The sequence below is a fragment of the Lupinus angustifolius genome, chromosome LG13 (assembly GCF_001865875.1).
Source record: "Lupinus angustifolius cultivar Tanjil chromosome LG13, LupAngTanjil_v1.0, whole genome shotgun sequence".
Lineage (NCBI taxonomy): Eukaryota > Viridiplantae > Streptophyta > Magnoliopsida > Fabales > Fabaceae > Lupinus > Lupinus angustifolius.
Window position 1 is genome coordinate 9261410 of NC_032021.1, and position 12733 is coordinate 9274142.

The following is a 12733-nucleotide window of genomic DNA, read 5'->3' on the forward strand; positions in this document are numbered from 1 at the left end:
GTTTGCATGTAGGACTATCCTCATCATACTATTTATAAGACCGAACCCTCACTGGATCATCTCACCTAAGCAATCCCTCAAGGCTTCTTGACGAGTCACCGTCATTGCCACCCCTATCCAAATCCCAATGATATTGCTATCATCGTATCTTTCCATTTTCTCCAACTCCAACTAAAAATGCAATGATGTATGCACACTGATCAAAGTTAGTCCACTAAGTCTTTTTATCAATGTTATCTCAATTTCAATTTCCAATAACATCACCTAAGTTAGTGGTCTCAACCCCAATGCAATTTTTTATCATATAAATGTCCTCAGGACTAGCTCAAGACATAACTTAGTGATTAAAATAAATGGGTAATGTCCCAAGGTCACTACACTTTCAAGTGTATGAATAGCCATATGCTCTCAAGTAACTACAAATAATTCTCCTTCAAATATGAATTTAGTTGTGATTACTATCACTATGATAAGTCAAACATAGACATTCATTACTAATTATAGTAGTCTAATAATAATATAAAATCATATCAGTAAGTCATTATTATCAAACATATATTTATTTAGTCAAGACACAATATTCTAATATTCATGATTAAAATGATTAAATGAGGAAGTCCATAACAATCAAGACAATTGACCCATCATTAATCATTTTAGTCTAAGGATCCTCTAGCTAGTGAATATCATTAGAGACCCCAATGCTACGTTCTAATACCAATATGTCTAATGCTTCTCTCTCACCTGAGTTTACATAAACTCCTTTATCTAGCAAATAAACTAGTTCCCCTATCGTCTCCTTCAACCTTGGAATTTTTTCCCTTCAACATGTCAATCACAATCAAGACAAAAATTAAATTCTAATTTACCTAAAACTAACAACTAGTCTATTATTGATCAACAACAACACACATATGAGTTTTAACTATAGAATAGTACAAATATATATAGATATATAAGTACTATAAGTTATTGGCTTTAGAACTTTATACCAAACATTACCTAAATAATGAAATAAATCACATTAGTAACCTGACATTTGAAAATAAGCTTCATTAAAATAATTGCACTACCATGGACCTCATACAACGTGAATTTATTCAATGTAAATCAAGAATTGTTTTGAGCTAGTTAAATGCAAACTCTTAGTACCAAAGTTGAAGAAAAACCCAGCCATATATTATAGAAAAGGAGTTGACTTTATAAAATGTGAAAGGGGTTCCGATAATAGTAATGTAAACATAACAATTTCATGAATTATTGAATTCAAGGGGGTTGCAGTATGAAAGAAAAATTGATTACCAGGTTATCTTCCCTTTCTTCTACCAATTGCAGTTAGAAAGTGTAGTTTTTTTCTTCTCCCCACTCAGCACACACATATGTACTTAACAATTAGGTCAATGCTTTTCTTAAAAATAATTTTTTTCAATGTTATTTTTATCAAATAATAAAATTATGTTTTATCTCAAAGTAACTAAGATAAATAAGATAATCACCAGAGAATAACCACATAGTCTATATAGATAATTTTTTAGAGATAACTATGATAAAGATTAACCAAATAATTAGGGGTTTATTATTAACAAATATATTTATTTGCAAATTAGTTGGAAAATTTGTGGTGTTACAATCCTTCCCATCTAATAAGAATTTTTGTCCTCGAAAATTAAACATATATTGGTTAAACAAATGGGGGTAATCGTCCATCATGTTACTTTCCACTTCCCAAGTACAATCTCTATCATCAGTTTGACTCCAAACTACTTTCACTAAAGGAATCTCCTTTCCTCTTAGTTTCTTCGTGCTACTATCAACAATCCTCACATGTAAGGTCTTAAAAGTGAGGTTTTCTTTCAATTGAATTGAGTCAGGCTCTAAGACATGCGATGAGTCACGAATATATTTCCTCAATTGTGAGACATGGAAAACATTATGGAGGTTTCACAACAATGGTGGTAAAGCTATTTGATAAGCAACAATGCCAATCCTCTTTAAAATATGATAAGGTCCAATAAATCTTGGGGTAAGCTTGCATGGTTTCAAGACTCTGTCAATCCCTGTAGTTGGGACTACTCTCATAAAGACAGGATCTCCTTCTTTAAATTCTATAAGCTTCCTCATATTGTCATAGTAACTCTTCTGTCGACTCTGAGCTATCTTCATGTTTTCTCTTATCATTTTAATCTTCTCCTTCGTTTCTTGAACTACATCGGGTCCCAACACCAAGTTTTATCCTATCTCAAATCAACATATTGAAGTTCTACAATTTCTACCATATAAAGCTTCGTATGGTGCCATGCCAATACTTGAATGAAAACTATTATTATATGTAAATTCAATCAAAAGCAAAATCATATCCTAACTTCCAGGTTGTTCGAGCACACATGCTCTCAATAAATCTTCTAATGATTGAATCATCCTTTCTGATTGACCATCAGTTTGTGGATGATAGGCAGAACTCAATTTCAATTTAGTCCCCAACGAAGATTTTAAACTATTCCAAAAGTTCGAAGTGAATCGAGGATCTCTATCTGATATGATGCTACAAGGAACACCATGCAACTTGACTATCTCCCTTATGTACAAATTTGCCATTTTTCCAAAGAGTATCACATATTTATGGGGAGAAAGTGAGCAGACTTGGTTAGTTGATCAACTACCACCCAAATTGAGTCAAAACCTTTTTGAGTCCTTGGAAAACCTAACACAAAATCTATTGCAATTCTATCCCATTTCCAAACGGGAACTTCCAACAATTGCAATTCACCACCAGACCTTTGATGTTCGATCTTGGCCTTTTGACACACCAAGCAACGTGATACATACTCAACAACATCCTTTTTCATTCCAGACCACCAAAATATCTTTTTCAAATCCTGATACATCTTAGTTGCTCCAGGATGAATACTTAACTTACTCTTGTGGGCTTCATCTAAAATCATTTTCCTCAACCCAATATCACACGGCACACAAACTCTTCCTCTACATCTCAAAAGACCATTAGCGTCGACATGGAATTCATTCTCTTTCCCACTAACTACTAGAGCTTTATTAACTTGTAACTTTTCATCTATCATATACATCTCCTTTATTTGATCGAATAACTCATTTGTCACCTTAAGCACTCCCAGAATTACACTTCTTGATTTCACTTGAACCGCCAAATTCGTATATCTGAATTCCTCTATCAATTTCATCTCTCACACCATTAAGGCAAACACGTGTAATGATTTTCGATTTAGTGCATCTGTTACCACATTAGCCTTCCCAGGGTGATATTGAAGATCAAAGTCGTAATCTTTGAGAAATTCCATCCATCACCTTTGTCTCATATTCAACTCCTTTTGATCAAACAAATATTTAAACTCTTGTGATCAGTAAAGACATCAAATCTCACGCTATAAAGATGGTGCCTCTATATTTTCAAAGCAAAGACAACATCAACTAACTCTAGATCATGAGTTGGATAATTTTGCTCATGTGGTCTTAATTCTCTCGAAGCATGAGCCGAGACCTTCCCCTCTTCCATCAACACACAACCCAAACCTTGCTCTGAAGCATCACAATATACATTGAAGTTATTGTCTGAACATGGAAGAATCAATACAGGTGCATAAATCAACCTCCGTTTTAGCTCTTGAAAGCTCTCCTCACATCTTGTTGTCCAAACAAACAGTTGTCCCTTTCTGGTCAACTTAGTCAATGGCAAATCTAATTTTGAGAAACCTTCAATGAATTTTCTATAATAACCACCTAGTCTAAGAAAACTCCTAATCTCTGTTACCGGTTTTGGAGCAGCTCATTCCATCACCGCTTCAACCTTATAAGGATCCACTACAATTCCTTCCTTAGATATGACATTCCCAAGGAAATTCACAGACTCAAGCCATAATTCACATTTTGGTAATACACTCAAGCCATAATTTGGCATAGAGATGATTGTCCTATAAAATATTCAGTACAGCCCTCAGATGCTCAACATGTTTTTCTCTGCTCTTATAATATACTAGGATATCATCTATAAATAACACCACAAAAGAATCTAGGTGCGGATGAAAAATCCTATTCATTTAATCCATGAATATTGCAGGAGCATTAGTCACACCAAATGGCATCACAAGGTACTCATAATGTCCATATCGTGTCCTAAAAGCAGTCTTAGGAACATCCTTTGTCTTAACTCTGAGCTGATGGTAATCTGACTTGAGATCAATCTTAGAGAATAGAAAATCTCCCCTCAACTAATCCATCAGATCATCAATTCTAGGCAATGGATACTTGTTCTTAATTGTTACTTTGTTCAACTATCTGTAATCTATGCATAACCTTATAGTGCCATCCTTCTTCTTAACCAACAACATTTGAGCACCTCATGATGAAACACTTGGTCGAATGAACTTCTTGGTCAATAAATCTTCTAGTTACTTTTTTAACTCAACCAATTCTAATTGTGCCATCCTATAAGGAGCTATTGAGAGAGTCCAGTTCCTAGTACTAAATCAATTGAGAACTCCACTTATCTCACTAGTGGTAAATTAGGAATATCATCACGAAGCACATCTGGGAACTCACATACTAATGGCAAATCCTTGATCTCTGCCCTCTTCTCTCCTTCCAAGGAATCTAGAAGAATGTAAGCAAGCACTCCCTCCTTTAGAGAAGTCTTAACTTCATTGGCTGACATGGATCTCTGACAACTAGGAGAGTTAGAGGTCTCACTAGGTTCATTAAATACCATTGTTTTATCAAAACAATTCAGAAGTACACAGTTAGTAGATAACCAGTCCATCCCAAGAATCACATCTACTTGAGATAACGGTAAGCATATCAAGTCTATCAAGAAGGTCCTATTGTTTACAACAATAGGGCACTTTGAACATAGAGTGGAAACTATAACTAGTGCGTTGGTAGGGGTAGATACAATCAAGTCAAAGGGCAGGGAATCTACTGATAACCCTAGTTGTTTCACACAATCAAAAGATATGAAATAGTGTGTCACACCTGAATCAAATAACACAAATAAGGGGACGTCTTTCACAAGACATGTACCTTGGATCAAACCATCAGCGTCTGCAGCCTCAGAACCACTCATTGTAAAAACTCTTCATGTTGCCCTAGTTCTCCCAGCGCTCACCACATTCATATTCTGCTTCAACTTCGGACAAAACCTCTTGATGTGTCCAAATTCTTTACAGTAGAAACAAACATTCCCTGATCCCGGACAAATCGCTCCAAAGTGATGACGACCACATTTGTTGCACTAAGGTGGAGAGTGCATTGGTTGGCCCACAGGTGCAGTAGCAGTAGCAGTCTTCAGTCCTTGAGAACTAGGTCCTCGGTAGCCAATAGGTGGAATGTATGGCTTCTTATTGTCATAAAACATCTTCCCTTTTCCTCTTCCTTGCATCTGGTTCCGCTGAGGTCCAAAATTTATCTAGGGATTCACATTCCTCAAAGCAACATCCCTTGAATTCATGTCATCTTCAAACATTCTACAGTTGTTGACCAGGGTTGGAAAGTCATTGATTTCTTGATGGTCGAACATCTTCTTCAACTCAGGCTTCAAACCAATTTCAAACTGGGCACACTTTGATCTTCCATCAGCATCTAGATCATAATAAGGGCAATACTTGGCCAATTCCTCAAACTTGGCAACATATTCCCCAATTATCATGTTCCCTTACTCCAACCGCAAAAATTCTAACTCCTTATACCTCTTAAGATCTACAGGAAAAGACTTCTGGATAAACTTCCCCTTGAAAGCTTCCCAAGTAACCGTGTGTTCTTCTGCCTCCATCTGTCGCCTAGTATATTCCCACCAGTTTTCAGCCTCCTTAATCATCATATAGGAAGCATAAGTCACCTTTTGTGCATCATTGCAACCCATAGCTTGGAAGATCTTTTCCAGTTCTTGAATCCAATCATTAGCAACATCAGGAGCGAATCGACCCTAAAATTGACTTGGATTGCGCTTACAGAACTCATCCAGTCCACGATATTCAGCTGGTCCTTGTGGTGGAATTGGATGTCGATTAGGATTCTGGTTGACATTTTGATTCAGATTCTGCAAATTCTCATTCATATTTTGCAGAACAGCTACCATTTGAATCAATAAATCATTATGACCACAACCACGACCGTGTCCTGACATAATCAACCTGCACTCAAAGCACATCAGAACCAAAAGTTCATAATGATTGAATTACACTCTAATGAAATCACAAACAAACAATTCACAAACAGAGTTATACAAGAAGCATGTAAGGCCATGCCCTAGGCCATAGAACTGACCTTAGCTCTAATACCACTAAATATAACACCACAATTTGTATATTGGAAAATATATAATTTCAAGGTATGATTTACTAAAAATATAAGGAAATTTTTCAAAGAGGTTTTATGATTATTTCAAAGAGGTTTTATGATTATACCAATAAGTATTTTTATCAATATTATCTCAATTTCAATTTCTAATAACATCACCTAAGTTAGTGGTCTCAGCCCCAATGCATTTTTTATCATATAAATATCCTTAGGACGAGCTCAAGACATAACTTAGTGATCAAAATAAATGGGTAATGTTCCAAGGTCCCTACACTTTCAAGTGTGTGAATAGCCATATGCTCTCAAGTAACTGCAAATAATTCTCTTTCACATATGAATTTAGTTGTGATTACTATCACTATGATAAGTCAAACATAGACATGCATTACTAATTATAGTAGTATAATAATAGTATAAAATCATATCAGTAAGCCATCATTATCAAACATATAATCATTCAGTCAAGACACAATATTTTAATATTCATAACTAAAATGATTAAATGAGGAAGTCCATAACAATCAAGACAATTGACCCATCATTAATCATTTTAGTCTAAGGATCCTACAGCTAGTGAGTATCATTGGAGATAGGGATGGCAAAAAAACCCGTACCTATGGGTACCCGCGGGTAAAACTCGTACGGGCACGGGTATGGGTCACAAATGGGCACCCGCGGGTATTATAAACAGATTTTTAAAAATACTCGTAGTACATACGGGCGGGTATGGGTATTATGGTACCCGTACCCGCGGGTACCCGTTATTTATATGATTAATATATTATATTTAATTAAAATAAAAAATACATTATTCTAACATTTATTACACTATGTATATTTTTTCCTTTACTTTGTTTACATATTTTATTGAGTTTGGTGGTGAAACACCCTACAAATATTATTACATGTGTAGAAACACACATGTTTTACAAAGAAAATATATATTTTTTGTTAAAAAATAAGAACAAAAAATCACATAAATGGAAACCACCAATAAATTTAGCATTTTTGCCAAATATTCAATCAAAAGGTACAAAAATAATTAAGTTTCATCTTATTTGAAACAAAATAGAAGTAAAAACTTAAAAAATGATTTATAATAGAGGAAACCTGTGGGTACCCGTTGTACCAACGGGTATCCAAAAATACCCGCAAATACCCGCAAATACCCGCTCACGGGGACCCGTACGGGTACAGGTGGCTATGGGTATTACTCTTCTATTTTGAAACGGGTAGCGGGTAGCTACTACCCGTGCCTGCCCATGCCCGTTGCCATCCCTAATTGGAGACCACAATGTTACGTTCTAATACCAATATGTCTAATACTTCTCCCTCACCTGAGTTTACATAAGCTCCTTTGTCCAGCAAATAAACTAGTTTCCCTATCATCTCCTTCAAACTTGGAATATTTTCCCTTCAACATGTCAATCACAATCAAGATAAAAATTAAATTTTAATTTACCTAAAACTAACAACTAGTCTATTATTGATCAACAATTTTTAAAGGAACAACACACACATGAGTTTTAACTGTGTAACATTACAAATATATATAGATATATAAGTACTATAAGGTATTGGCTTTAGAACTTTATTCCAAACCGTACCTAATTAACGAAATAAATAACATTAGTAACCTGACATTTGAAAATAAGCTTCGTTAAATGCAAATTCTTAGTAACAAAGTTGATGAAAAACCCAGCCATATATTATAGAAAAGTAGTTGACTTTATAAAATGTGAAAGGGGAAAGAAATAATAATTGTTTCTATGCGGTAACAGTAATGCAAACATAACAATTTCATGAATTATTGAATTCAAGGGGATGTAGTATGAAGGAAAAATTGATTACCTGGTTATCTTCCCTTTCTTCTACCAATTGTAGTTAGGAAGTGTTGTTTTTTTCTTCTCCCCACTCAACACATACATATGAACTTACTAGTTAATGCTTTTCTTAAAAATAATTTTTTAATGTTATTCTTATCAAATAATAAAATTATGTTTATCTCATAGTACCTAAGTGTTAAATATCGTATCACATTTGCTCAGTGTGCGGAATTTCAGAGAAGATATTGAAGAAGAAGAAGAAAAAGAAAAGAAAAATGCTTCTATATATTCCAGTGTTGTGAAACCCGAGCCGGACGTCAAAACGGCAGAGATCCCGTATTAGGTTTAACCGGTTTAAACGGTTAAACCGTCCGGTCTGAACGGATGTTTTCGTACATAATTAATAATTTTTATTTATAAATACTTAGTTATATATAAATGTAAAATTTTATATAATTAATAATTATGTATAATTATATTGGAATAATACCTCTTTATCTTTTTTTTGGACCGTAGTAAAACAAAAAATTAGAACATTGTCCCATTTTTTTTTATTTTTAAGTGAGCCGTCTGGTTTACTTCCCGGGTTAATCCGGTTTAACCGGGTTTAACATGGTCGGACCGGATTTTTTCCGGCTCAAAGCGGTCCAACTCTCATTCGGTTAAGACGGCAAACCAGAGCCGTTTTCAAGTCTGGTCAGCGATCAGACCAGTCGGACCGTCCGGTCCAGTTCGGTTCTAACAACACTGATATATTCATTCATGTAATGGGGAAATACACAATGGCTATTTATAGTAACTTAAGTTAGGTGGGCAAAACTGAAATAACAACCAGACCCAACTAACAAGCCAAAATAGAAAGATAAGAAAGTGGGCCTCTAACATAAAAACAAAGACTAGGCCCAAACATAAAAGAATGAAAGAAAGGTGAAAGATTTCAACTTCTTTGATCTTCATCTTTTTGAGTGGAATTAGTTGGATTGACTTCTTCTTCTAGTTTTAACAGGCCCCCACAAGCTGGGTGTGGATATCGAGCATCCCAAGCTTGGAGAGAAAATTATGGAACAAATGAGGAGATAGAGCCTTGGTTAAGATGCTAGCATTTTGGGAACCAGTAGGAATAAAAAGGAGATGCAGCAAGTCATTCTAGATCTGGTCCTTAACTGTATGGCAATCAACTTCTATGTGCTTCGTTCTCTCATGGAATACAGGATTTGAAGCTATATGGATGGTCGATTGATTGTCACAGTATAGAATTATAGGTTGAGTATGAGCAATCTGCAAATCGTGCATCAAGTAGATTAGCCATTGAGCCTCACGAGCACCTAATGCCATATCCGTGTACTCTACTTCTGCTGAAGATCTTGCAACAACTTGTTGTTTCTTTCTTTTCAATGAAATGAGAGAATTGTCTAAGTAAAAGCAATAGGCTGAAACATACTTTCTAGAATCAGGACATCCTTCCCAGTCTGAATCTGTATACCCTTTTATTTTGAAATCAGAGGATGCAAGCATAAAAATACCAATACTGATGGAACCTGTGATATATCGCAAAATCATTTTGGCTCCCTCAAAGTGTTTATCAGTAGGGTTACACAGAAATTGACTTAAGTGACTAACAGAAAAACTGATATCAGGCCTAGTATGAGTTAAATATAAGAGCTTACCCATGAGTCTTCTATGGATGCTAGGATTGGTAAGGAAGTTCTTGATTCAATGTCAATTAGTTGTTTTGTATAGTTCATTGGAGTAGAACTAGGTTTTGATGCAAGCATTCATGTTTCCTCCCAATAATATTAGTACCTCTAACTTATTCCACTCAAGAAGATGAAGATCAAAGAAGCTAAAATCTTTCACCGTTCTTTCATTCTTTTATGTTTGGGCCTAGTCTTTGTTTTTATGTTAGAGGCCCATTTTCTTATCTTTCTATTTTTGGCTTGTTAGTTGGGCTTGGTTGTTATTTCAGTTTTTCCCAACTAACTTAAGTTGCTATAAATAGCCCTTGTCTATTTCCCCATAACATGAATGAATATATAGAAGCATTTTTCTTTTCTTCTTCTTCTTCTTCTTCTTCTTCTTCAATATCTTCTCTAAAATTCCGCACACTAAGCAAATGGGATACCATGTTTAACGTGGTATCAGAACTAAACTCTGGGTAATACCATATCCTCTCTTCTTTTCATTTCTGCTGCAATAAGTCTTTATTTTCGAATCACCTCCTCAAGATTTTTCTCTTCACTTCTCTTCTCCAAATCTCTACCGAATCTTATCAAAGATGGAGAATCGAACAATTCAATACATCAACCCTCTTCAAGATCCAACTTCACCCTTCTTCATGAATCACAATGAGAACCCCAGAGTTAGCATCGTCTCTAAAACTCTCAATGGTGATAATTACCATTCTTGGTCTCGTGTCACGGCCATGTCTTTAAAATCGAAGAACAAGATCCAATTTATAGATGGTTCTCTCCCAAAGCCCTCCATTGATGATCCAAGCTTCATCTACTGGGACAGATGCAACACTCTAGTAGTCTCTTGGTTGATCCAATCAATTGATGTCCCTGTTTCCCAAAGTATCTTATGGATGGAGATGACATTTCAGATATGGGAAGATCTTCGTGAAATATACTACCAAGGTGATGTTTTTCGCATAACAGAACTTCTTGCACAGATATACACCTACAAACAAGGTAACCTCAGTATAGGAGCCTACTATAATAATATAAAGGTTAATTCCTTCTTGCACATGCATACACAAATGCATATGTAGTCTTGTTCCCACAATTAAGGGATATAGAGAAAGTGACTATGTCCTTTGTTTCCTCATGGGACTTAATGACCAATATGAGGGGGTCAGATCACAAATTATGTTAATGGATCCACTATCCTCCATCAATAAGGATTTTTCTCTCCTAATAAGATAGGAGAGACACATTACCTCTCATTATAGTGATCCCAAGATTCTTATGAACACTGCTGAGAATTCACATAACAATATGAGTATGGAACAAGCTTCAAGAACAACAGAGGAAGAGGCAGGGGAAGAAATTACCAGAATCCAACAAGAAGAGGCTTAGGAAGGAATCAAGGAGGTAGAGGAATCAAGATATGCACACACTGCCACAAATCAGGACACACAGTTGACCAATATTTCAGGAAACATGGTTTTCCCCACCTAGAAGTTTTAAGGACTACAATGTTAACAACTTGACTACATTTGAGGATGAAATGTGCACTGCTGACAATCAAATAGAAGCAAGAGAACAGTATGACTTCAAAAAGGGTGATACACAAGCCTCTGGAGTCAATATCACTCCTCAACAACACCAAACAATATTATCCATATTACAGCAATCAACATCAAGAACTATCCACAACACATACCAATTCAGCACTCAACCTACTAAAACAAATGACAAATGTAATAAGTATACATTAAATTTTTGTTCAAAGAGTCTTGACTGGTACCTTGACACAAGGACCACTGATCATGTGTGCCACACCCTTTCGCACTTTCAAACATGCAAGATAATCAAACTAGTGTATGTAACCCTGCCCAATAGCAGTTAGGTTTCCACTACAATTTCAGGGAGTATCAATTTTTCTTCCAACCTATATCTAAGTGATGTCTTGTGTATACCATGCTTTAATTTCAACTTGATTTCCATTTCAAAAATCATTCATTCTATCTCATACCAACTGACTTTCTCCAAAAACTGTTTTTGTATTCGGGATCTCCCATCATTGAAGATGATTGGTGCAGTTGAATTGAGAAATGGTTTGTTTGCAATAAAAGATTCTGTAAAAACCTTACCAACATTATGCACAATAGTTTACAATAAAAATGTTAATGCTTTTACTGCATATGATGATAACATATGGCATGTTAGATTAGGACATCCTTCACATGATAAGATGGTTACTTTGTAAACTATTTTTCCTTCTATTAAGTGCAACAAAACTATGAATCCAGGTCATATATGTCATCTTGCTAAACAAAAGAGATTACCATATAATATCAGTACCTCTAAATCTGCCAACATCTTTGATTTGATCCATACAGACATATGGGGCCCCTTTTATATCCCTTGTACTTCTAGCCATAAATATTTCTTGACCATTGTTGATGACAAATCAAGATTCACTTGGTTGTATTTGATGAAACTCAAATTAGAAGTTCCTAATTTAATTAAGAGTTTCAATTCTCTTGTGATTACTCAATTTGGATTGAGAATAAAAAGCATCTGAACTGACAATGGGAAATAATTTTCCCTCCATCAATTTTATGCTCAACATGGTATTCAACACCAAACTAGTTGTGTTGAAGCACCCCAACAAAATGGGGTGGTTGAAAGGAAGCACCAACATTTATTAGGTGTTGCTAGATCTTTAGTGTTTCAATCAAATTTACCCTACAATTTTTGGAATTTTGCCTTGGCCCATGCTGTGTATTTGATAAACAGGCAACCTAGTAATAAGCTCTCTAGTAAGAGCCTTTATAAAGTCTTGTATGGAAAATTGTCTAACATATCTCACCTAAAGGCTTTTGGGTGCTAGTGCTATGCTTCTACCAATTCCTCCCA

At 35.3% G+C, this 12733-nt stretch overlaps 2 protein-coding genes across 2 annotated transcripts; both read right to left on the reverse strand.

The window, feature by feature from the left end:
- Window positions 4071-5092, reverse strand: LOC109363569. Its single transcript, XM_019609828.1, has 2 exons — window positions 4526-5092; window positions 4071-4241 (listed from the first exon to the last, which is right to left on the reverse strand). The coding sequence occupies exons 1-2, from the start codon at window positions 5090-5092 to the stop codon at window positions 4071-4073; spliced, it is 738 nt and encodes a 245-aa protein (XP_019465373.1).
- On the reverse strand, window positions 9297-9821 carry LOC109363570 (uncharacterized mitochondrial protein AtMg00810-like). The gene has a single exon (XM_019609829.1). The coding sequence runs from the start codon at window positions 9819-9821 to the stop codon at window positions 9297-9299; it is 525 nt and encodes a 174-aa protein (XP_019465374.1).

What these genes read in the sequence shown, in the direction of transcription:
- LOC109363569 (XM_019609828.1), bottom strand. Translation starts at nt 5,092, where the DNA reads ATGAGTGGTTCTGAGGCTGCAGACGCTGATGGTTTGATCCAAGGTACA. An exon ending in ATATTCCTAATTTACCACTA is followed by an intron (nt 4,242 to 4,525) that starts GTGAGATAAGTG and finishes CTGATGGATTAG; the next exon opens with TTGAGGGGAGATTTTCTATT.
- LOC109363570 (XM_019609829.1), bottom strand. Translation starts at nt 9,821, where the DNA reads ATGGGTAAGCTCTTATATTTAACTCATACTAGGCCTGATATCAGTTTT.